A 25,937-nucleotide genomic window follows, 5' to 3' on the forward strand; every position below is an offset into this window, starting at 1 on the left:
AGATATTGACTCACAGACTTTGAAAAACTTATGGTTTCCAAATAAGATAGGTTGGGGAATTGGGGGGTGTAGTGAGGGTTTGGGATGGAAATGCTATAAAATTTGGTGTGATGATCATTGTACAACTATAAATGTAATTGAGTAAAATGCTATAAAATTTTTAAAAATTAAAAATAAACATTTACTGTAAGTTTTCAAAAAAAGATAAAATTAGGGACCAACCTGCAAGATCCCTGAACAAAAGAATTTTGGGTGGGAGGTGGGGGTGGGGAAGAAGCTTTTCACATATTAGTTATTCTTCCGTGCAAACTCACAAGCATCTTGCTAGAAAAGGTTAACGTAACCTCTGGCATACTTTGCTTGGAAACAATGGACATAAATCCAGTAATATTTTCTATTCACAGAAGACAAATTGTTAATTGGCAACGTGATAATAAGTTCCCATTAAACAATCCCATGTATTTAAGTCATATCTTGAGTCTATGCAAGATAGTTCCTTGCAATTCAAACAGCAAAAGTTAACATTACCAATAACTAATACAGGACAGAACTACCCCCTAGCACCTGGCCCATAATGGGAATTCATTTGTTGAATGAATGCAAAGAGTTCTACTCCAGAGTTACCCCTAAAGTGTCATGTGGGCAGAGATTACAGAATTGGGGGAACTAGGGAAGGCTTCCAGGAGGAGGTGTTCATGAATTTAGATCTTGACAAGGAGGCAGAATGTTGACCAGGCTGAGATGGAGCGAGAAGACATCCCAGGTAAAGTTAACAGGAGCAACAAGACCGGAGACGTGGGGGAAGAATCTGGAGCATCAATCAGGAATAGTGTCTGGTGAGAAAGAAGTGTCCATCAGGGGCCACTGGATCTGGGGATGTTTGAGGAGGGGCATGGAAGCCAGATTGCAAGGAAGGATAATGACTGAGAGAGAGAGGACAGTGGGAGCGAACAGAAAAGATAAGCGACACTCTCTCCTCTTTGGTTAACTTTTTAACGAAGTAATATATTTTTATCATTACACATTATTAAAATTTATCTTTTTAAAGGATAGATTTTAAATTTTCTTTTTTGGCTGCCCCTTGGCATAGGGAATTCCTGGGACAGGGATCAGATCCGAGCTACAGTTGCAACCTATGCTGCAGCTGTGGCAACGCTGGATCCTTAACCCACAGTGCCCAGCTAAGGATTAAACCTGCATCCCAGTGCTCTAGAGACACTGCTGACGCTATTGTGCCACAGCAGGAGTGGGGTTTTTTTGCCTTTTTTTTTAGGGCCACACCCACAGCATAAGGAGGTTCCCAGGCTAGGGGTTGAATCAGAGCTGTAGCTGCTGGCCTACACCACAGCCAAAACCACATGGGGTCCGAGCCATGTCTGTGACCCACACCACAGCTCATGGGCAATGCTGGATGCTCCACCCACTGAGTGAGGCCAGGGATCCCACCCGTATCCTCATGGATACTAGTCAGATTTGATTCCACTGTGCCACAATGGGAACTCCCCCAACTATATTTTAATACATATTTATTGAATATAGAAAACACATGCTTAATATAAATAATGCTTTTATACTTATAACAAGTATTTATAATAAAGCATTTCTCCATCTTATATATGTATACGCACATACATAGCAAAATGCACATAGTCTACAGCTCAACAAATAACTTTTCCTAACCCCTAACAGCATAGATTAGTTTTTAAAGCTAACTTTTTTTCTTTTTTTTAGAAGAGGAGATGGTAAAAGGAGAGAAACAGGATAGTAGCTTGAGTGGTAAGGGATTTAATCCCTTAAATGGAAAGGGATTTTCAGGCCAAAGAAGCATTGTTCCAATGCCAAGGGGAGCCAATTAAGAAGCAGAGATCGGCTATCTAAGAGAAAGAGGGAACAACTGATGGAGCCTAATGGACACGAAAGCCTCAAGGTAATGGATGCGGTTGACGTTAAAAAGAGAGGCACTTCACCCTGAAGGGTGAAGCAGGTTCTCAAGACTGAGGCAGTGAGATGAGTGTGGGGCAGTGATAGGCTGTGTGGCCCTGGAACCAGACAGCCCTGGTTATTTCTCAGCTCTGCCGCTTACATAGTTAACAGCTACTCTGGCTCCTTTTCTAAACTTGAATCACCATGATAAGAAATGCAACAGCTGCAAAAATGTCAGCAACCCTTGTCTGGGATATCCCTGAAATGGGAGTTGTTTTTTGTTTTTTGTTTTTTAAATTATACTCATCCTAGTGTGTGTGAAGCGGTATCTCAATGTGACTTTGATATGCATTTCCCAATGACGATGTTGAGCATCTTTTGTGTGCTTATTGGCTATTCATATAACTTCTGGGGAAAACAAAAACAAAAAAAAACCCTATTCAATTCCTTCTTTGTGTGTGTGTGTGTGTGTGTGTGTCTTTTGCCATTTCTTGGGCAGCTCCCGCAGCATATGGAGGTTCCCAGGCTAGGGGTCTCATCAGAGAAGTAGCTGCCAGCCTATGCCAGAGCCACAGCAAAGCAGGATCCGAGCCACATCTGCAGCCTACACCACAGCTCACGGCAACGCTGGGTCCTTAACCCACTGAGCAAGGGCAGGGATCGAACCCGCAATCTCATGGTTCCTAGTCGGATTCATGAACCACTGCGCCACGACGGGAACTCCTCCTTCATGAATTTTTAAAAATTGTATGCCCTCACCTGAGGCATTATGGAAGTTCTTGGGCCAGGGACTGCATCCGAGCCACAGATGTTACCTACACCACCGCTGTGGCAACACCAGATCTTTTAACCCACTGTGCCGGTCCAAGGATGGAACCTGCACCTCTGCAGCGACCTGAGCCATCGAAGTTGAATTCTTAGCCCCCTGTGCCACAGTGGGAACTCCAACCTGCTTTTAAGTTGGACTAAGCCCACAAGGCTTCTATCCTGATCCTAACCCTGCCCTATAACCTTGCCAGAGGACAGCCCACTTCAGGGTAGCCCTGCCCATCACAGGAAGCATCGTGCCAGCCTCTGCAACTCTAGAAGCTATTTCAAGACAAATCAGTCTGATGTTTGGGGGGTAGAAGTTGCAAAGCCCAGCATTCAGGGCAAACTCTGGCCTCCAGCACCTCCCTGCTGGTTACACTCACTGGTGGGTGGCGCTGGGGGAAGATGACAGCAGGACTCAGCTGTCCGAGGACAGAAGCTCCACCTCATGTAGAGACAGCCAGAGCAGACCGGGACCAGCCAACACCGGTTGCCAAATCTTTCTGCGACCCACATTTACTTCTTACTAAGGTCTGTGTTGCCCACAGAAGGGGTTGGGTAAGAACCTCTTTGAATTCACCAAATAGTCCCTGAACCCTGACCTCCTGTTGGCCCTGTCTTGCCTATTTCTCTCCCTGGAGGAACTGATGCTCTGAAACGAAGTCAGAGCCAGACCATGAAGCAGGAGGTGAAGGACACACGTGTAGAGGGGAGGCCAGATCTGGGGACCACTGTTTCCCCTTTTGGATTACCAACCTGTCACTGCTTTTCCTGCCACCAACATCCTGGCTGCACAGGGGTGCTGCTCAGCCTTACTACTCCCTTAATTCCTTGTGAGGTGTCTAAGACTGGAAAATTCAAATAGGACCTTAGCAAATGCTGGAGAGAAACAGAACCTCAAAACAACATGGGTTATAAATAGGGCCCTGGAGCTACAGAGAGGAGGTGAAGCTTGCTCCAAGGTTGCTGAAAGCCATATGAGGTTTCCACTGCCTCAGTCAAACACAAAAGTGGAAAAGAAACCCAACAGAGGAGCAGCAGGGTGTCGTGAGACAACACCCAGGAGCCAGACGACCCGGGTTTATATCCCACTTCTGATAGTCCTATAGCCTTTGGCAAAGATCAAGTCCCTTGGGGCCGGGGGGAGAGGGGGGCGTCCTCTGTTTCCCCATCTTAAAAACAAGGGTGATACTGGTGCCCACAGCCTAGGGTTCCTGCAAGGATGAAGTAAGTTACTATATGTGAGGCACTTACAACAAACAGTCTTTGGCTCATAGGTGTTAAGGAAGCTTAAAATGTTATTAAGGACATGCTCACTCTGATTTAAGGGGAGAAGAGAGATGGAGAGAAGGAGACAGGAAGGGGACCTAAGAAGTGGAGGCAACCGAGAAGGATGTGAAACATGAAATGAGAAATAACAACCTACAAGGTGGGACAAGGGTCGGGCAGAGGAGACACTCAGGTGAGACAAGGATGGGAAAAGAGGCACTGCCTCACTTAAACCAGAGCAAGAGACCCACACTTGAGAGAGCCAGGCTCTGGCTCATCTCTGGACTCACCCCCCTTCCTTAGGGGTAAGAAATCTTTGGGACCAAGGGATGTGCCTGCTCAGCACCCCTTCTGGCTGCTTAGGACTCTGGAATTCCCTGTCCACCCCGAGGAACCCCGCTGCCAGGTGCTACCACCTTCTGGTCACCTGCCCTCCCAAGGATACAGACTCCCCCCAACCCCATGCGAGCACACCCCTTGGTTCAGAAGTAGCCAAGTGGCAGCTATTTGCAAAAGTATGGACAGAGTTTTAACACGGGGGCTGAGGTGTCCCTGCATGTGTTCACGAGTTCCCTCAAGGTGCAGAAGGTGCAGGATGGAACTGGGGGTGGACGGTGGCGTGTTCCTGTGAAACAGGTGCGGGGGGGGGCAGGGTAGGGGGGGTGTCCCTTGCTTTCTTCCGAGGTCTTTCCGATAACTTTCGCTCTGGCCACGAGGTGGTGCTCCTTCCCTGTCAATGTTCTGTCAGACCCCAGTCCTGAAACTCCCCAGTCAACCCTCTGGCTTTGCTGGAGAGGGCCAGAGTCTTGGGAGACTTCGGAAAAACGCTTCAAAAAATGAATTCGGAGAAGACCCGCTAACCTGGTTTCCACCGCGCAGTTTCCTCACTGCGGCTGGGTTTCCGCGGGGCCAGGTGACGGGGTCGCCCCTGGTGGGAGGTGCCGGGGACCTTGCTCCCGACCCAAGGCGAGGCCGTCCTCTCCCACGTTGTAAACGCCCTGTTTTGGGTTTCCCTCTGTGAGCCGCCTCTTTTCCAAGGGCAGGATGAGGATAACCTGGCCGCCTTTTATCAGGATGCGCGGTTTTAGGCGCCTGACTCTCGGGAGGTCACCGTGGGGGCTCCTGCCTGCGGCCCTGGCGCTGCAAGGTCCCCACGTGCGTGGCGCGGCAGGAGAAGCCCGGGGGGGCGCAGATGCCTCTCCGCACGGGACTTCGGCCCCCGTTGGCAGGCAGAGCTGGGCGACTCGAGCCGAAACTGCGCCGAGTCTCCGAGCGCGGCCAGCGTCACCTTCGGGACGTCGCCGGTCACTTCGTCCCCGGGGAAGGTGAGGAAAGAGAGATGGGAGGGCGCAGGGGTTACAGTGACCAGAGAGCCTGTCTTGATACCCGGAATGGACCCGGGGAAAGGGGTAGTGATCTTAGATGGTGCCAGGGAGCTGGGACCCAAGCCGGGCGTGACTCCTCCTCTTACCTTCCCCTCCTGCCCCAGCGCCGGGCTCCAGGTTCGCTTTTCAGGCGCCTCTCCAGGACCTCGCCGAGTCCCTGGGGCCAGGATTCACCCTGTGGCTGCTCCGGGATCCTCCAACCCGAGGGGGAGAGTGCAGGATCCAGCAAGCCCCGCAGCGCTGCAGGGGACTTTTCGTTTCCAGGTGAAACGTGGAGAGGGACTTGCTCGTCCCAAGCGGCAGCGTTTGAGGACCGGTTACTGCACAGCGCGCAGCCTGACCCTAACCCGGAAGGGTCTGGAGAAAGGCTTTCTTGGCTCCCGGCGCCGCAGGATGCCCAGGAGCAGTTGGAATGTATCAAGTTGGGGGGCGAGGGGAGCGCTCACTCCCTCCTCTGCGCCGCGAGTTCACATCCTTCCCCACTCGACTCGGCCTCAGGGCTGAGACTGAGTGCCCTGGGCTGGCCGAGTCATGTCCCGCTCAGCATCCCAGAGTGGAGAGAGAAGTGGACCTTCCCACTTCGAACTGGATTTTGCCTTCTTACCCAGCTGGCTACAAATCCGGCATTGGCACACGATTTTGAGAAGAGCTTTATCGCGAGGTCCAGCGGCAAGGAGGCAGGAACCAAAGAGCTCCAATCTGTCTCTTTAATTGAGGGTTAAGGACGAAATTTAAGGGATTTGGGCAATTTCAGACTTGGAAGCTGATTGGCTACTCTTGAATTAGCCCCTATAAGCTACTCCTGCTGCTGGGAGCCAGACTTTCCTTATTGAAGGGCTTCTTGCCTTTTAAAGGCTCTGGTGGCGTCATGACTATTCTTTGAGATGTGTAGACAAGAATTTGGGTTCCAGGGTCATCCTGGAGACAAAGGTTCCCGTCCTGCACTAGGAGCAGTGCTCTTTCTTTAAAATATCTCAAGGTTTGGAGTTCCCGTGGTGCCTCAGTGGTTAACAAATCCGACTAGGAACCATGAGGTTGAGGGTTCGATCCCTGGCCTTGCTCACTGGGTTAAGGATCTGGTGTTGCCGTGAGCTGTGGTGTAGGTCACAGACGCGGCACGGATCCCATGTTGCTGTGGCTGTGGTGTAGGCTGGCAGCTACAGCTCCAATTAGACCCCTAGCCTGGGAATCTCCATGTGCCCTGGATGCAGCCCTAGAAAAGACAAAAAAATAAATAAATAAATCCCAAGGTTTGATTAATCAATCTACTTATTTAAGGAGGTAAAACTAGTCTAAGCTGGTGCTGTTTTACTCCTCTTTCACCCTGGTGTCTCCACCAGTGACTGTGGCCTGCAGGGAGATCCTGGAGGGCAAGTTCCCCCTGAGGTGCTGGGCTTTCGCTCCATCCTCAGATGGTGACCTGGTTTGGGGATGAGGAGTGGCTGATCCAGAGTGCTGCAAGAGTCTGGGACCATCCTGCCCAGGGGGGTAGGACCACCAGATCCCCCTGGGCAGAGGTGGAAACCCACCTGCTACAGGGAAGCTCTAAGGCTCCCTGTCATGTTCTGTGAGGAAGTAAGTGTATCTTGAAGTGGGCTCGCTTCTCAGTTAGGAGCAGGGAGGGTGTCAGAATAGGAGTCTTGTGGGTTCAGGTGGGATCAGCATAAAATCAAGTCCTATCTTGGCGTGATCCTGAGAGCATTGTTGCTGTAGATGTTGCTGCTGGTTTGTCTGATGATTTGAGTTGAGAAGATCAAAAAGTCAATGCAGAACATACAGGTGGGAAGCAGAACAGCCTGGGAATGCGGAGGAGAGGGGCTCTGAGCTCTTCAGTCTCTCTTCAGCCAAGCCCCCAGAGAAAGTGACAAAATGTGTTAAATTGTGGTAGTTCCCTTCATGGCTCAGTGGTTAACGAATCTGACTAGGAACCATGAGGTTGGGGGTTCAATCCCTGGCCTCGCTCAGTGGGTTAAGGATCCGGCATTGCCATGAGCTGTGGTATATAGAGGTCACAGACACAGCTTGGATTTGGCATTGCTGTGGCTGTGGTGTAGGCCAGCAGCTGGAGCTCCAATGAGACCCCTAACCTGGGAACCTCCATGTGCCACGGGTGCAGCCCTAGAAAAGACAAAAACACTGCTGGAGTCCCACTGCAGCTGGACCAGGGTTTCCGGAAAGATGGACAGCGTCAGCGAAAGAATGGACACAGACCCAGCGCTTGTGTGGGACTCCTCGTTTATTGCTTGTACAGGCTTAGCTTATGTACATTTTTTGTTTCCTTATATTAGGCGTCATACATCCTTTGACGTTTTTTAACTTTCCAATCCACTGAATATTCCTCCATGATTTTACGTATCAGGGGGACATACACAATGTGTTTTTTCCTTGTACTTTCCTCTTGACTACTTAGAATCAGATGTACCCGAGACTATGACCTCCTTCTCCTGGGGCTGAAAAGTGTAAACTCATTAACTACCTTACTCTAGATATCGCTTTGTTCTTCCTAGACTATTAAACCTAACTATTCGCCATTAGGACAGGTCAGCAAAGCCATGACACTTACACTCTTTGGGGTTGGGCCAATAGACCTGACATATCAGCTCACAATTGCGCGGACAGGTACAGCAGCCCCATATTTTCCTAACTTGTTTTCAGGCACTAGGTACAAACCGTATCAACTTTCCACGGGTCAATGCCCAGTACCTATTGTATTTATCAACCATTCCTTGGCAAGGAAAGTGACTTCCTTCTAAGATGTTAGATGGCTTGTGTCCAGGTCTAGTATCGAGCCTCCACATGCTGTTCCCACAGTCCAAACAGTAGCACTCCAAATATGAAAGCATTCTCTTGGGGACCTTTTTAGAGAGGGACAATCCCCGAGGTAGAGGACCAAACAGGGGAATTGTAGGGATTTTAGGGATTTCTGACAGCTTGTGAATAAGCACTAATCCCCGGCGTTTACCCTCTCCCTTTTTTCGGGGAGTTTTGATTTGGCAGCAATTCCCCAGCTCCCGCATTTTTATAAACAACATGAGCAGACAGAGAAGAAGCAGCAGGACCATCGTTTTTCCAGACAGGCTGTGCAGTCTGGGTCTTTTGGGCTCCTTGACTTTGTCAAAAGGTGGACCTTCAAGAACGGCTCCCAGCAAAAGACAGAAAAAAAAAAGTGTTCAATTGTGTTCTATAACATCTTCCTCCACTAAAATGTGTCAGGGCTCCGTGGAAAAAAAGTTTTATAATTTTGAGAGTTGGGATTCTCTTGAGCGTAGGCATACAATGGTTGTTTCACCATTTGCTAACAAACGAAATGGAACCAGTAAAGTCCAATATTGGCTAAACTTCATTAAACACATAGTGATTAACTCCTGTGTTCCAGGCACCGTTCAATAAATAACAGAGTAAAAATAACAAATAACAGGGAATGCAGCAATAAATAACGGAGGCTGAAATCCCTGCTGTACTTATCCCACTCATATTTGTGCATGTATCTCTTTGGGATGGAATGCCTAGAAATGGAATCCCTGAATCAAAGGGTAACTGCATAGATAGCTTTGCTAGACAGTGAGAAATGTCTCTTCCTAAGCATTGTACCATTTTACTTTCCTATTGGTAGTGCATGAGAATGACTGTTGGGCACTCGCTGTTAACCAGGCTGTGCACTTTACAAATATTAACACTAATTTTCTAACTGAACTCTTAAGATATCCCTTTAAAGTTTATTCTGGGACTTTGCAAGTTTTTTTTTAAAGGTGTCACTTTTCCATCACAATATGTCTATATGGTTGGTTATTTCCTAAGGACTGTGAAAACCCCTCTGCCTAGAGCTCACCTGGGGAGGCAGTAGTGGATTGGAAAGAACTTTGGAGTCAGACAGATCCAGTCCCTTGGCCCCTCTGAGGCTCAGTGTCAACACCGATCAAGTGTGTTGAGTGTGGCTCCAACCTGAATTTGGGGTGCTATTTTTTTATTCCCTTCTTAAGCGTCTGGGTCCTGCTCTCAAGGCTGCTTTGGTTAATATTTCTTCTCCCTTATCCTCTCCCTTGCACATGGGTACCGCCTCCATCATCTTCATGTTCTGCTTAGCAAACATCGCACTCACCTACGTCCGCTTCTTCCTTTGACCTTCCACCAACTGACGGGGCCAATCAGGGGAGAGAAACCATGCAGTAATTTGAGCAAGATCACTAACTGGGAACTAATCGTGGGTCTCAGGGTGACTGTCTGATTGCTCACACACAGTTAACCACTTGGCTCTGAATTCCACCTGTGCCCAACCCCTCGGTGCTCCTTCACTCGCACAGGGCACATGCAGTCTCACTTCCCCTGCTCCGGGGAAGGGGAAACCCAAGGACAGTGACAAGATGAAAGCATTGGCTGGTCAAGTCAGAGACTGTGACAAATGACCATTTCTCTTTGGTGCTAGATGCTCTTTAATCGGAAGTGTGAGGTAATAAATGTCCATGACAGATTAAGGATTAAGATTAAGGATTAAGATGTGGTATATATACACAATAGAATACTACTCAGCCATAAACAAGAACAAAAGAATGCCATTTGCAGCAACATGGGATGGAACTAGAGACTCTCAGACTAAATGAACTGAGTCAGAAAAACAAAGACAAATACCATATGATATCACCTATATCTGGAATCTAATATACAGCACAGAAGAACCTTTCCACAAAAAAGAAAATCATGGACTTGGAGAACAGACTTATGGTTGCCAAGGTGGAGGGGGAGGTAGTGGGATGGGCTGGGAGTTTGAGGTTAATAGATGCAAACTCTTGTATTTGGAGTGGATGAGCAATGAGATCCTGCTGTACAGCACAAGGAACTGTATCTAGTCACTTGTAATGGAACATGATGAAGGATAATGTGAGAAAAACAACAAATATATATATGTATGTATGACTGGGTCGCTTTGCTGTACAGTAGAAATTGACGGAACACTGTAAATCAACTATAATGGAAAAAATAAAAATATTTTAAAAAGGTAATTCTATTTTTAGTTTTCTGAGGCATCTCCATACTTTTTTCCACAGTGGTTGCACCAATTTACAATCCCACCAACAGTATAATAGGGTTCCTTTTTCTCCATACCCTCTCCAGCACTTTTTGTTTGTAGACTTTTGGATGATGGTCATTCTGGCTGGTGTAAGGTGGTACCTCATAGTGGTTTTGATTTGCATTTCTCTAATGATGAGTGATGTTTGTTGAACATCTTTTCATGTGTTTTTTGGCTATCTGTATGTCTTCTTTGGAGAATTGTCTGTTTAGATCTTCTGCCCATTTTTTGATGGGGTTGTTTATTTTTCCGTATGGAGCTGCAGGAGGTATTTATAAATTTTGGAGATTAACCCCTTGTCAGTCATTTGCAAAGATTTTCTCCCATTCTGTGGGTTGTCTTTTCATTTTGTTTAGGGTTTCCTTTGCTGTGCAGAAACTTTTAAGTTTAATTAAGTCCCGTTTGTTTATTTTTGTTTTTATTGTCATTAACTCTAGGAGGTGGATCTGAGAAGATATATTGATGTGGTTTATGTCAAAGAGTGTTTGGCCTATGTTTTCCTCTGAGAGTTTTACAGTATCTGGTCTTATATTTAGGTCTTGAATCCATTTGGAGTTTATGTTTGTGTATGGTGTTAGGAAGAGTTCTAAATTCATTCTTTGGGCATTGAGTAATAAAAATTCTTTTTAAAATTAAAAAAAAAAAAGTGTGAGGTAAGACTAGGCTAGCTGCCGAGGGTAGCTTGATCATCCAGAGGAAGATTGGAAGTTAAGATGACTCTCTCCGGGAGTTCCTGTCGTGGCGCAGTGGTTGACAAATCCGACTAGGAACCATGAGGTTGCGGGTTCTTTCCCTGGCCTTGTTCAGTGGGTTAACGATCCGGCATTGCCGTGAGCTGTGGTGTAGGTTGCAGACTCGACTCGGATCCCGCGTTGCTGTGGCTCTGGCATAGGCTGGCGGCTACAGCTCCGATTCGACCCCTAGCCTGGGAGCCTCCCATGTGCCTCAGGAGCTGCCCAAGAAATGGCAAAAAAAAAAAAGATGACCCTCTCCAAGATTCAGCCCAAATCATCATCCTACCTCTCCTGGGGGGGAGGGGGAACAGGTTAATCTGTCACAGGCTGTGGAATGTATTATCCATGCCACTAAAACAGACAAGTCAATGTAGGAATCAGCACCCAAGATGGAGTGAGCTATGCATCCCAAAGGCTGGACTCCGAGGTTCTTTTTGGTTCCTATAAGGCTGCGCACTCAGAGGGCGCTAAGTCTCTAATGCTCTTGCTAGTCATGTTATTTCAGCGCTCAAAGAAGTCAGCGTCTCAGCAATGAGCTGCTGAAACAAGAGGTTTTGCACACCCTGGGTTTTCTGGTCTCCCCTCTCCCCAACTGGGATGGATAGTGAGTAATGCAGACTTCAAAGACTTACCTTAAAGTCCTATTTTCCCAGGTGAAGTGGGCAGGTAAGGGAGGGGTCGCTGGCAACCCGAGCTCAGCCCTTCACCTCTGTTTCCTGAGTATCCTAATTCCAATCCGATCACGGGACATCATGCTGGGAGCTACAGGACACGCTGCCTTCCACGTCGTGGAGCCCTGTGCCCGAGCTGTGATCTGAGGAAGCAGAAGGGGAGCTTTTCTATTGCAATTGTTTTAGAAGGGTTTTCTTAAGAGTTCCTGTGGTGGCTCAGTGGATTAAGAATCCAACTAGTATTCACGAGGACACGGGTTTGATCTGTGGCCTCGCTCAGTGAGTTAAGGATCCAGGATTGCCACAAGCTGCAGCATAGGTTGCAGATATGGTTCAGACCTGATTTTGTTGGGCCTGTGGTGCAGGCCAGCAGCTGTAGCTCTGATTCAACCCCTTGCCTGGGATCTTCCATATGCCACGGGTGAGGCTGTGAAAAGAAAAATAAAATAAAATAGTTTTCTTTTCATGATAAATTGTGTCAAGTAGAGAACTGGTGAAAAACAATAGCCAGGAGTTCCCATCATGGCTCAGCAGGTTAAGATCCCAGCTAGTGTCCATGATGATGTGGGTTCAATCCCTGGCCTTGCTCAGTGGGTGAAGGATCCCACGTTGCCATGAGCTGTGGTGTAATTCGCAGGCACAGCTCGGATCCTACATTGCTGGGAACTTCCACAGGCCATGGGAGTAACCCTAAAACAACAATAGCAACAATAGTCAATTGGATTTAACAAATGTCGACATTTGGAAATATTTGCTTCAGCATTCTTTCTCTCTCAGAAATAAAGCATCAAAGACAGAGCTCCTGAGAGGAAGCTGATGATTGACCTAGTGTTCATTTTACTTTTCTAACAGATATGAAGCCCACAGAAATACATCCGATAGCTTTCTGGGATTTCGCTTCCATAAAGGACATTGTACTATACACATGCCTTTCAGGGATTCTCCTTCATGAGGCCCTGGACTTCTTTACTTGTCTGGACATCTAGTCCCAAAGTTTTGCAAAGGTGGGCATTAGGAAAGAGTGTGATAAATGACCAGATCCGTGATTGATGCTACAGCCAAAGAAAACCTGCTATGACTTTTGTCCCACAAGTGTAGTTTGAGTTGCAGAAAAACTGGGATTGAGATTTCATTGTCCATGTCTTTTGTCCACAGTCCAGGTGGGTGTTACAAGGGGCTATGTAACCTTGAACAGCCTAGAAGGGACCAATCTCATCCTTTTTTAGAGATTCAATAGGCCCAGGGAACAGTTTCTAGTTCAAGGTCACAAACCTGTCAGTAGAAAGAGAGGAGTACTCATTCATTCATTCATTCATTTAACAAATATTTATAGAGTATTCACTGTGTGTCAGGACAGATACGAGTACCTGGAAAACCTCAGGGAATCCAAAGAAGGTTATGCCTACTTTTTGCACTTACATTCTAGTGGGCAGAAATACACAATAAGCTAAAAATATAAAAAAATCACTTCGTATTAGAAGAGGTCAGTGCTATGGAGAAAAGAAAAAGGAGATCGCGTCTGGGGGCTTTGGCCCCTACGTGGAGGGCACAGGTTGCAAACTTAAATAGCACCCAGGTCAGCATCGTTGAGATGATGAGATGTGAGCAGGGAAGTTAATGAAGTGAGGAAAAGAGAAGAATATTCCAGGCAGAAAGGACAACTAGAGCCAAGACCCTAAGGCAGGAGCTGTCAACACTGTAGGAAAAGCAGGAGGCCAGGGTGACTGGAGGGGCATCCCTGAGTGAGTGAGTGAGTGAACGGGAGGAGCAGGGGCTCAAAATGGAACCAGAGGCCAGATCTTGTAGGGCTCTGTGGACTACGACATGAATTATGATTTTTATTCTGCCTAAAATGAGGCTTTTTTTTTTTTTTTTTTTTGTCTTTTCTAGGGCCATTCCCGTGGCATATGGAGGTTCCCAGGCTAGGGGTCCAATCAGAGCTGTAGCCACTGGCCTACACCAGAGCCACAGAAACTTGGGATCTGAGCCGTGTCTGCGACCTACACCACAGCTCACAGCAATGCCAGATCCTTAACCCACTGAGCAAGGCCAGGGATCAAACCCGTGGCCTCATGGTTCCTAATCGGATTTGTTAACCACTGCACCATGACGGGAACTCCCTAAAATGAGGAATTCTTATCGGGTTTACATAGAAGAATGCTTGATCTCACTTAGGTTTTAACAAAATTGATGTGTCTGCTGTGTTGAGAAGAGACCATAGTAGGGTAAAGCACAAGCTGGAGACAATTAGGAGGCTACTTTAGCAATTTATACCTGATAGGAGGTAGCCTATGCTGGGGATGAGCAATGGCATAAAAAGTGGATGGATGCTGAGCCATTGTACATGCTGTTCCCTTTGCCTTGAGTGCTGTTCCCTGTAAAACTGCTTGCACATCTTCTTCAGGTCTCTGCTCAAAAAGCACTTTATTAGAGAAGCCTCTTTTGATCAACCTGTATAAAATAGCAATATCATGCATACACACGTCCTCCATTTCATCCTCATACTGATTTTTCTCCATAGCATTGATCACCATCTGGCATATCTCTTTCTTTCCTTTGATTATTTCCCTCCCCTGTCTAGAGTAAAAACTCCGAGAGTGAAGACTTTGGCAGTTTTGCTCACCGCTGTATCCCCAGTACCCAGGATAGTTCTGACCCATCGTAGCAGCGCAAAAGAAATGTGTTACATGAAGGGAATGAATGGATCCCATCTTCTATATTGGTTATCTACTGCTGTATAACAAATGACTCCAACATCTAGTAGCTTGAAATAAGAGACATTTATTATCTCGCATCGTTTCTGAGGGTCAAAAACCTAAGCACAGCCTTGTGGATTCTTCTGGGTCAGAGTCTCTCACACGGTGCAGTCAAGACCACTGGGCTGCAGTCATCTGAAGGCTTGACTTGGCTGAGGATCTGCTTCTAAGGTGGATCACTCCTATGATGTGGCTTTTGGCAGAAGGCCTCCGTCCCTTGTCTCATGGGTTGTCTGAGGGTCCTTACTGCCCTCAAGCAAGTTAACAGAGGAGAGAGAGCACACACACATGTGCCAATGACTTTTATAACCTAAGCTCGACGTCGACATAGCATCACTTCTGCCATATTCTCTGGTCACACAGACCAACCTAGAGACACTGTGGAGGGAGGCCACCCAAGGGCATAAAACCCAAAAGGACGCAATCATGGGAAGGGGGCCATCTCGGAGGCTTCACACTCTGTCCTTTTTTTTTTTTTTTTGCCTTTTCTAGGGCCACTCCCACACCATATGGAGGTTCCCAGGCTAGGGGTCTAATCAGAGCTGTAGCCACCGGCCTACGCCAGAGCCACAGCAATGCGGGATCCGAGCTGCGTCTGCCACCTACACCACAGCTCAGAGCAACACCTGATCCTTAACCCACTGAGCAAGGCCAGGGATTGAACCCGCAACCTCATGGTTCCTAGTCAGATTCATTAACCACAGCGCCACGCCGGGAACTCCATGCACACTCTCTTTTTATCAAAACCTTTCTCCTCCCAGTTTTAGCCATTTGTCTATAACCCACAGCTATATTCACAGCAACTAAGTGCTTAAAAAAAAGACCATGTTTCATGTTATTAGAGTCTGCATTTAAAAATAAGGGAAAGGGCAGATGAGCCAGTGGGGGAGCCAGGCAGTTAAGGGCTGGAACTGATGACAGTTGGGCAGTTGGAATGGAGCGTCCGTGAGGAATCTGAGACAGTTGGAAGGCAGCCCTGACCTGGGTGGTGGGATGTGGGAGACAAAGGGCCAGGGATGAGTCAGAGGCAAAATTTCAGAGGCAGGAAGAAAGGAGAAGTAATAGGTCCCTGAGCAGAAATAGGAAAATTGGGAGGGGATATGATCTGAGAGAGAGTTGAATCTGCCTTGAACGTGCTTGAGGCAGAAAGAGGCACCAAAAGGACTGGTCCTGCCATCCAGTAGCTCATGGCTGGGCCCAGGAGCCACGCAAGCTAACAGAAAACTAGCTGGCAAGGCTGAAGGAAAGAAATTCGGTGATGAGCTGCAGGATGCCGTGGTTTGATGCCAGAAGAAGGGGGTCTGAAGTACGTTTGGGGCTCTCTGAGAGGATGGTGAGCCATCGGGAGGAGGTGTCCGGTAAGCTGGGAGGTGGGCTGGGAACTGAGACGTGGGAGATAAATAAGCAGAGCTTTGGAAGCAAATGAATCAGTGGAAGGGAGAGTTGCTTAAGGAGGAAGGAGGTGTCCTAGACCCAGTCTGGAGAGCTCAGAACCATGGGCAGAATGGAAGTGTGTTGAAAGCAAGGGGCCTGGAGCCAGGAGGCTTGGATTTGAGCACCGGTCCTGCCCTCTGTTGGCTGGGTCTTTTCGGGCCACTATTACCTTCTCTGTGCCTTAATGACTCCATCTGTTAAATGGGTTCTATTACAGTACTTACTGCGAAAGTGCAGCATACTAAGAAAGTAAAAGCTGGGAAATACTGCTTAGTACGCAGTAAGAGTCCAATGGATGCTATCCAGCTTTGGGTGCATTAGGAGAAGAAAAAAAGGTGTGGGAGAGACTGGAAGCAGCCCTAAGGTGGTGCAGTGTCGCTGAAGTTCTGGGGAGGAGAGGGTTTTAAGGAGAATGCTGTGAGGATGACAACAGGGAACAGACATTGAGCACATGAATGTGTTATTCCACTAAGGAACTGTTAGCAGCTCCAGTTTACAGATGAGGAAACTGAGGCTCATAGATAGGACATAAGGGACACCAGGTCACCCAGCCAGATAGAGGTGGAGGTGCAGATTCAACTGCATCTGTACAGCCCTACAGCCCAGTGCTCACATGGCCCTGGGGAGCCTCCAGAGCAGGCAGGGAGGTTGAAGGCAGAGGAGGTACCATGGGAAGCAGAGTGACAGAGAGACAGAGCAGGGTATCTGGCACACTGTGAGGCTAAGGCCGGGTGTCTGGATCAGAGCCGGAGAGAGGACATAGGAGCTATGGGTGTAGGTCACTCATCTGAGAACTTTTGTCAAGAATGAAGTGAGGAGAGTTCCCATTGTGGCTCAGTAGTAACAAACCCAACTGGTATGCATGAGGACATAGGTTTGATCCCTGCCCTCACTCCAGGGTTAAGGATCCAGCATTGCCGTGAGATGTGGTGTAGGTTGCAGACTCGGCTCGGATCCTTCATGGCTGTGGCTGTGGCTGTGGCCGGCAGCTGTAGCTCCCATTCAACCCCTAGCCTAGGAATTCCATATGCCTCAGGTATGGCCCTAAAAAGCAAAAAAAAGAAAAAAAGAGAGAGAGAGAGAGAATGAAGTGAGGAATGCAGTGACAACTTGAGGGCAGAAAAGGGGCTGTAGGGGTTTATTCAGAGCAGGAACATAGGACTGGTTTTCAGGTCAAGAGGCCATGATATGTCATTGATGGAGAAAGGCCCTTTGGGGCGTGGGAAGGGCTGAAATCAGGGCCACTGCCAAAGGAACTTTGTTTTGGACAACAAAGAAAAGGAATCTACTACTCTACCAAAAGAGTCAAGGGTGCCCCCTCAATCGCTCTGTCAGGGAGCAAGCTGAACCCTGCCTTGAGACACAGATGTCTGGGTAGCTGGTTGGACATACCTAGCTGGAAACCTTAGCATTTGAGCATTTGGGGGTAGGGTGGGTTCTGGAGACAGAAGGAAACTGGGTCCCTGCTGGGGAGCCAGACCAGCCTATGCTCTGTCCATCCACACCCCCATCCAGCCAGGATCTCCAGGAACTGTGAGAACTGGAGACTTAACACAGATTCTGTCTTCATCAAGGCTGTGGTGGGGATGGGGGTGGGGTCGGGGAGACTGGGCTGGGGGGGGCGCTGCTGTGATTGGTCGGTTGCAGGATGCTGAGGGGCACCTGAGAGGTCACAGAGCAACAGTGAGGGCTGCTAAGAGCTTAAGGGAAGGGAGGGGCCAGGGAGGGGAGAGGTTGCAGGCAGTGCAGGGCTTCTGCAAAAGACCGACAGAGTCCCTCCCAACACATCCTGGAAAGCAAGTTCACAGCGGCTGGGGTAGGCTGTGGGGGTGGGAAGAAGGTGCACTTGTTTTAATGAGGTTAATGGGGCCATCATGTCTTTTGAGCCAGGAGAACCAGGACAGAATTCATTTTGAAAACTGCCTCTGATTCCTCAGTGGGTTGTGAATTGAATGTGCACCTGACTGAGGATGGAGACCAAGAGGAGCCCGCAGAGGTCAAGCAGGGGAGGGGTGACCTGGACAGAGAGCACAGAGCTGAGTGGCAGCCTCGAGAAATAGTCCAGAGGCAGACCTGGGAGTCTTGGCGGTCATGAGGACAGTGGTATTGGTGTCAGTGTGCAGGGCACACTGGGAGGAACGGGTTCTGTGTGAGCACAAGACAAGCTCGGGTTTGAGGCTAAGATATGATGCACCTGTGGACCATCTGGGTCGCTGCATCTTGCAGGCGGCTGGAGTTGAGAGACATATCTGGGTGCTTCAGAAGAGATCTGGGAAGGAGCTGATGACTTGGAGCTGTCAGCACAAAGATGAAGTCCTAAGGTCTGGGGAGCCTGTAAGGAAGAGCCCTGCTTCCCGCCCCAGGTTTAGGAAAGTGCTCAGCCTAGGGGAGATGAGAAGGTCAAGGTTTGGTTTGGGTTTGCTTTTGGTTGGTTGGTTTTTGGTTTGGGCTGCACCTGCTGCAGGTAAAATTCCTGAGCCGGGATTGGAACCCACGCTATTGCAGCCACCCAGCTGGATCCTTAACCCACTGAGCCACCAGGGTACTCTTGGTTTGGGTTTTTAAGTCAGACCGACAGGGAAGGCAATCAGGAAAAAGGGAGCTGGTGGACTCCCAGGGGAGGGAGGGGAAGTTACAGGTGGAGGTGTCAGAGAAGTCTGGAGTGGAGTGGAGTCAGGGATCTGCCTCGGACAGGAGAGGAGGGAAAGGAGCTGGGGCTGGAGGTTTGAGCATAGTGGATGCAGGTTCAGTGCTGCTTTAAAGGGGAGATGGGCAAACAGGCAGGGAACCTTGGAGGGGCTTGGCCAAGCGGCACAGAAGGCCGGGGCTGGCCTTGGAGATGGTCACTCCACCGGGGAGGGGGTGGTCGGTGCAGAAGATCCTAATCTTTGACTGTTTTTGTCCACAGGACTCTCAGCTCGGGTGCAGGGGAGGAAATTGACAAGAAGCTGAGACCTGGCCACATAGAAAGGAAAGGCTGTCACAGCCACCCTGCATTTCAAAGGAGTGAGCTGAAGTATGCAGGAGAGGTAGTGGGAGAGCCTTCTAGTGGGAAAGTAAGGAGCCTCCTGGGACAGCCTGCATCCTGAGGGGCATCTAGGCCAGCTCTTTTCACAGGCCTTTCCACCAGAAGGGCAGAAGAGTACCTGGAGAGTCCCACAGGGCAGCCACCAAGTTCAGCAAGAGAAGATTTTGGTGGGAACATCTGCGACGCTCAATGGACCCCCAGGGACGGGGCGGGGGGGTGTGCAGCTGGCTTTGCAGGAGGAGCAGAGCTGGGGGAAGTGGAGTGACTGCAGGGGCCCGGCTCAGCCTCACACCTGCTGCCTGAGGATGGTCCGTCAACATTTGCACATGGACCGTCTTTATACAAAGCTCACACCCACCGCATCCCGGGCTCCTTATAGGAATGTTTGTCTATCAAGGACATCATTTAATGTTCTTACCTCAAGGAAGGGGCACTCTGATGCCCATTTTGTACATGAGAAAAGAGTGAATTGGAGAGAGTGATTTTTTTCCAAGTTCACCCAGCTCTGGTGTGGCGGCATCCAACCTCAGCTCATCCTCATCTCGTTCCTCTCCAGCTCACGTTCTATTGCTGTTAGAAGCCATGTCCTGTGTGGGTTTATCTGGCAAGCGGCAGCCCCGGTCCAGGTCAATGCTTGGCCTGCTCCTACCTCCAGAAGCAGAGCTGGAGGTGGCTGGGGAAAACCTCCCACTCTCGTGACCAAATTCATGGCCTTGAACCTCAAGCCAGCCCCCAGGGAGCCTTGGCGCTGTCTGGTCCATGGGCTCTCCTGCTCTCCCAGATGGATGACTGGTTCCTGCGTCCTCCTCATCTGAGCTTGCCCCTCCTGGGAGCATCCAGGGCCCCAGCGCTCTGTGGTTTCTGGTGGGAAAGACTTGTCTCTGCCCAGAAGCAGACTGAGATCTGGGGGAAGGCGCTGATGGAGCTGTGCTTCTGACCTTGGCTCTCCCGCACCCAGTGACTGAGGGCGGAGCCTGATACCTGCACTGACCATTCCTGCCCAGTCCACAGGGATCAACTAAACATGCTGAAACCATCCCACGCTTTGGCAATGGCTCCTCTGGCGCTAATCCACCTACTTCGTATACTCTTTGGGCGAGAAGGTATTTTTAAAAAGAGGTTCCATTGATAATGAATTTTTCTCTGGATGTGCAGGGTTGTGAGAACCATGACAATGGCCTTCCAGGAGGAAACCAGTGGTGCAGGGCCTGCCCTGTCTTTCTGTCTGCATCAGGGGAGCCGTGGAACCGCAGACTGGCTGTGTCTTACCTGGAAGAAGTGAGGTGACTTGCGGGTGGGGTACATGTCGCGACCTGTCTGACTTCTTCTGGAACCCTCGGGGCCAGCAGAGCTGCTGTCTGCTCCACCCTGACCTCAGGCACCACCTTTGCCTGAAGACCACCTGGCACCAAGGAGACACGTGATGTGGTTAGAGCCAGATAACGCCTCCGTGTCATCAGCGCCAGCCCAGCCCTGCCAGGGCTCATGGGGCAGAGAAATCAGACAAGAGCCCAGTCTCTCCTGAACCCCAGGGCCGCTGCCCTTTGCTTACAGGGATATTAGGAAAAATTATTTAAAAGCCTTCGATTTCTAATAGCATGCTAGCTCCCTAACTATCTCAACGGCTGCGGGACACAGGTAGGCACTTGCACTTTTGGCTCCAAACCAGGGTGACCCTTCTTTGGTGGTCCATGTTGTTTTTTAAAACCTCAAATCTCAGAGTTGACTCTGGTAGGTGGAGGGTCTGCATGGACACGAGGGCATCCGGATGGCATGTCTCTTACCCCTGAGAAGGCACCCCAGGAATCCAAGTTGAAGAAGTGACAGATGTCCATAATGTCCCCTCTGCGGAGGGTCCATCCAAATGGATGAGGTTGGAATTGAAGTCCTTCTAACAGGGAGACCAGGCTGGGTAATTTGCTGGGAGTGGGCCTGTCAGATTCCCTGGCTACTCAGTTGATTGGCAGCCCTGGGAAGAGCCAAGTGCACAGAAAAAGATGCCTCAGTTTGGTCTCAGATGCTGGCCACCTGCCTTCTGCCTGTTCCTCTGCCTGCCAGGCCAGTTCCCCGCCCTTCGTTCTTATTAAAACTGGCCCTCACACCTCCCCCACCGCTACTCCCGTGACTACACTGGTGGACCCCTCTCTCAGGAGCTTCCCACGCACCCTGCTTCCTGAGAGCCTGCCACTTCCCCAAAGCCTCAGAGCCCTGGGAGTCGCAGGGACCAGGGAAGCAAAGCAGAAGGATTTGGGGGATGGGGTCCCTGCAGCATCCCCCTCAGGCCGTGTGGTCTGGAGTTTCCATAACGATGGTGGCAAGTCCAAGATTCCAAACTGAAATGGCAGCCTTTTCAGGCTGCTCAAGGGAGACAGTGATGGAGAGGAACTCGGGGTGCAGGGGGTGGGGTGGGGGGAGAGTTCCCAGGTGAAGGGAAGGTAGGGGGTGGGGGCAGGGAGGGGAGGGCACAGAACGAGGTCCATTTTTGTCTCCCATTCTCTAAAATGACTTTTACACCTTTTAGTCTCCCCATAAACCTCCCTCTTAGCTGTGACGTTGCTTCCTGTTAAACCAGGAAAACAAACTACCCCGATTTTATCAAGAGCCAGCTATTTCACTCAGCTCGCAGACCCCACCCCACTGCGAGGACATCCATTCTGCAATTGACCTCTAACCACTGGCATCCTTAGGCTTCCCCTATCTATGGGTTCATTTTTGAGTCAATAAAATCACACCAGGAGAGTGAATTTTAAAAATCAACTCTTGGAGTTCCCGTCGTGGCGCAGTGGTTAACGAATCTGACTAGGAACCATGAGGTTGGGGGTTCGATCCCTGGCCTTGCTCAGCAGGTTAAGGATCCGGCATTGCCATGAGCTGTGGTGTAGGTCAAAGATGTGGCTCAAATCTGGTGTTGCTGTGGCTCTGGTGTAGGCTGGTGGCTACAGTTCCAATTAGACCTCTAGCCTGGGAATTCCATATGTCGTGGGAGCAGCCCTAGAAAAGACAAAAAACAAAAACAAAACTTATCAAGGTATGATGTGGATATAACATACACCCATTTAAGTGTAAAGTTTGATGTGTTTTGGAAAATGTCCACCCCCAGGTAACCGCCACCACCCTTGCTGTCAAGTCCCAGAACACCTCCTCAACCCCCTAAGGTGTCCCCCTGCTGAGTAGTATTCCCTGGTACAGATGCAGCGCAATTTGTTCATGCATTCGCCTGCTAATAGACAACTGGGCTATTTCTACTTTTTGGCTATTACAAATAAAAAGTGCAGTGCGTATTCTTGCGTAAGTCTTTTGTGGATATACGCTATCACTTGAGTAAATACCTATAAGCAGAAGAGATATGCTCATCTCTGTTCAGTTTGACTACAGACTTCCATACTTGTTCTCCAAAGTGGCTTTACAAGTTTACATTTCCGTAGCATCCATGAAAGTTCCAGATGCTGCGCTTAATATTGCCAGTTTTTTCTCCCCGTCTTTAGCCATGCTACTGCGTGTAGAGGGATGTCCATTTGGGTTGTAATTTGCCTTTCTCTGACTTGACTGATGGCATTGAGCATCTTTTCAGGTACCCATTTGGCTGTTCATCTATCTTCTCTTGGGAAGTATAGGCTCATCATTTGCCTTTCGGTTTTCTACACATCACCACAACTTTGTCAGACTAAACAAAACAGGTACATATATCGTCTCAGTTTCCATGAGGCAGTCTCAGCTGAGATGGGTTTTCTGCTCAGGGTCTCACAAGGTTTAGGGCAGGGCTGCAGGTCTTTTTCCAGGCACACATGGTTGTTGGTGGAATTCACTTGCCTGCAGCTGTAGAATTCATGGTGATTTGGGCCAATGAGAGAGCTTTACCACTGCTTCTAGAGCTTCATTTTAAAGGCTCGCCTAATTAGGCCAGGCCTACCCACCAGTAATTTCCCTTGTAATGGACCCAAAGTCAACTGATTAGGAACCTTAATTACATCTGTCAGTCCATATAATATAACCTAATCACAGAGGCGATATCCATAATATTCACAGGTTCACCCTTACTCTAAGGGAGATAATTATACACAGGCATGGGTCATCTTAAAATTCTTCTCACCACACCTATTTTTAATTGGTTGGTTTGTCTCCTCATTGAGTTAAATGATTACTTTTTCAATCCTGGATATAAGTTCCATGCAGATATATGTATTGCAAATATTTTTCTCCCAGTCCCTAACTTGCCTTTTCATTTTCTTCATGTTTTTGGTAGAAGAGAAATTTTGAATTTTGAGGAGGTCCAATTTGTCAGTTTTTTCTTTCATGGTTCACACTTGCTATTCCTCCACAAGAAATCTTTGCTTACCTAAAGGTTACACCATCATCTCCTACAGTTTTCTCTCAGGAGTTTTATAGTTTTGACACATTTAGTTCTGTGGCTCATTTTGAGTCAGATTTTCTGTATAATGTGAGACAAAAGTTGAGATTCACCTTATTTTTTTCCCCAAATATACCACTTCACCAGCACTATCTGCTGAAAATGCCATCGTTTCCCCCACTGAATTATCTTGGCACTTTAATTGAAAACCCCAATTGTTATGGGTCCACTTCTAGACGATATTCCTTTGATTTCTATTTTATACTTAAGCCTATGATAACCTACTTGAAAACTGTATATTTACATTGTCTTAAAATTGGGCAGTTTACATCCTTCAGTTTTGTTCTTTCCTAAAATGTTCTAGCTATTTTTTGACCTTTGAATGTCTACATAAATTTTAGCTTGCCAACTTCTAAAAAACAAAAAGAAGCCAGCTGGGATCCTGACTGAAACTGCATCAAATGCATTAACTCAGCTTGGGGAGAAATATCATCTAATAGTCCTGAGTCTTCTAATTCATAAGCCTCATACATATATCTTCATTTATTTTCTCCCAGCATGGCATTATAGTTTTCATGGTGTCTGTTTTCTACATGTTTCATTAAATTTTCCTTTAGTGTGCATCACATTTTAGACGCTTTTATAAGTGGTATTTAAAATTTTCCTCTTTCAATGGTTCATTGCTAATGTACAGAAGAAGTACAACTGATTTTTGCAACATTAACCCTGTATTTTGTGATACAGCTAAATTCAGTTGATAGTCTAGTAGATTTATTTTTTTAAGACTCTTTAGGATTTTCTTCATACATGGTCATTATCATCTGTAAATAAAGTTCTGGTCTCTCTTTTCCAATCGGCGTGCCTTTTTGCACTAGCTGGGGCCTCCAGCACAATATTAACAAAAACTGGAGAGGCCAGATATCTTCTTCATCTCGTTTCCACCACTAAGGAGGAAAGCCAGCCTTTCCTGGGGCTTATTCAGTAGTTGCTAAGTCTCAGGCAACCGTTCTGAATCATTTTCCCTCGAAGAAGCCTACACACACACACACACACACACACACACACACACACACACAATTTTACATAAATATCAGTGGATTGACTCCCTTGGAAGCTGTATATGTACCTTGTTTGGTTCCATGGACACCAATTTAATAAATTTTTAAGGTCCTCCTCTATCTACAGAAATAAGGGGAAGATAAAAGTGGGCTTTCAGCTGCTTCAAGAGAAATGGAAAACAGAGGGAATCTCTCAATGACTCAAAGTTATGACCAAACTCCCCGACCGCCAGCCTCATGCAGGCAGATGCCTGCACCCATTGCTATGAAGATGGCAGTGCCTGGGCCTCAAGCTGAGTTGAGGACAGGTGGAATCTGAAAGACCAGGGATCAGATCTTCCCTAAGGAGGGACAGAGCAGTGATGCCACCTTGAGAAGGTGATGTTTTCAAGAGCTGCCAGATCTTCCTAATTAACAGGAGGGAGGACACCAAAGGGAAACGTGGAATCCGTGACTGCTCCCCCTGACCGTGCACAGCATCCCGGCACGCACAAAGGCTGGGAGTACCCATACGGCCTTCCACCTGCATGTTGAGGGCTCAAACTGGCCTTTACTGGAATAACTCCCCTCTGCTTAACAATTCCAGTATTCCCCTCTCCTTGGCCCATGTCCCAAAGTGCGAAGGGAAGGAAAAAAAAAAAAAAGCTTACCCTCCGGTACTCGTCTGAGAGAAAAACTCCATTTCTCTGTTGGACTGACTGGCGGCACAGGTAGGGCCATCCCAGGGCAGCTGATTCCTAATAAAGAAAGACTTGACCTCAGGAGGTTCCAATGAACACGGGAAGAGACAGCAGACTGGGTTCTGCAAAGTTCGTGTTGCCTTATAAACAGAGGGCAGTGCTACCTGGCACCTCTCCTTGCCCCCCTTCACCCCATATATAAATATGTGACCTGCTAGGATGCTTAAGAGCAGGATATAACCCACCCACCCCTGGGAAGACCCCATTGAACGAGGTCTCTTCCAGGAACGCCCAGTGCTGGGGGAAGTGGAGTGTGTACCTATGTGATGACCAGATGTCGTGGAAGAAGGAAGAGGGCACATGCCACCAGTGCCATGTGGTATAAAGCCAGAACAGGGCTTACAGGGGTGGGAGGAATCCTCCAAGCAAAAAAGGAGACGGTCCATGATCCCAGAGCTTCCATTATCCCATAGAGAGGTGGCTAGATTGGGCAGAACTGGACACGTCATGGCAAACACTATAGCAAAGAGCTTTGTGACAAAGCGCTATAAAGATGTGTGAGGATGGGGTGGGGGGAGGGGTTAGACTTCTGGAACTTTCTTAACATGGGGTTTCTGGGGATCCCCAAGAATACCCCAACTAGAGGAGAAGGGGGGAAGGGGAGGTCCCCTTCCTCTGAACACCAGGGTCCTGCTGCCCTGAGGTTAGGACAGTTCTGATGGCCCCATAAACTCTGGGACTTAGAAGAGCCTCTGGACACGGGTCCCGCTACTCTC

At 48.4% G+C, this 25,937-nt stretch overlaps 1 protein-coding gene and 1 long non-coding RNA gene across 6 annotated transcripts in view; one reads left to right on the forward strand and one right to left on the reverse strand.

Annotated features, from left to right (window-relative positions):
• Nucleotides 1-6,094, reverse strand: part of LOC102168148 (uncharacterized) — a 91,253-nt gene extending 85,159 nt beyond the window's left edge. For all 5 annotated transcript variants that reach the window (XR_002341528.2, XR_014837099.1, XR_014837097.1 and 2 more), the window contains exon 1: nucleotides 5,474-6,094. This is a non-coding gene — a long non-coding RNA (uncharacterized LOC102168148). The remainder of the gene's footprint in view (nucleotides 1-5,473) is intronic.
• Nucleotides 4,772-22,356, forward strand: LOC146405310 (uncharacterized). The gene is made up of 2 exons (XM_085011575.1): nucleotides 4,772-5,327; nucleotides 18,956-22,356. Exons 1-2 carry the CDS (start codon nucleotides 5,047-5,049, stop codon nucleotides 19,134-19,136), a joined length of 462 nt encoding a protein of 153 aa, XP_084867701.1. The 5' UTR covers nucleotides 4,772-5,046; the 3' UTR covers nucleotides 19,137-22,356.
• The last annotated feature ends 3,581 nt before the right edge of the window (nucleotides 22,357-25,937 follow it).

Source organism: Sus scrofa, chromosome 2 (genome assembly GCF_054392235.1).
Source record: "Sus scrofa isolate SSC_HxYL_T2T_F1_AM1 chromosome 2, Sscrofa_HxYL_maternal_Yorkshire_Landrace_v2.0, whole genome shotgun sequence".
In the NCBI taxonomy this organism is placed as follows: Eukaryota; Metazoa; Chordata; class Mammalia; order Artiodactyla; family Suidae; genus Sus; species Sus scrofa.

What these genes read in the sequence shown, in the direction of transcription:
- LOC146405310 (XM_085011575.1), top strand. Translation starts at nt 5,047, where the DNA reads ATGAGGATAACCTGGCCGCCTTTTATCAGGATGCGCGGTTTTAGGCGC. An exon ending in TCACTTCGTCCCCGGGGAAG is followed by an intron (nt 5,328 to 18,955) that starts GTGAGGAAAGAG and finishes TTTTGTCCACAG; the next exon opens with GACTCTCAGCTCGGGTGCAG.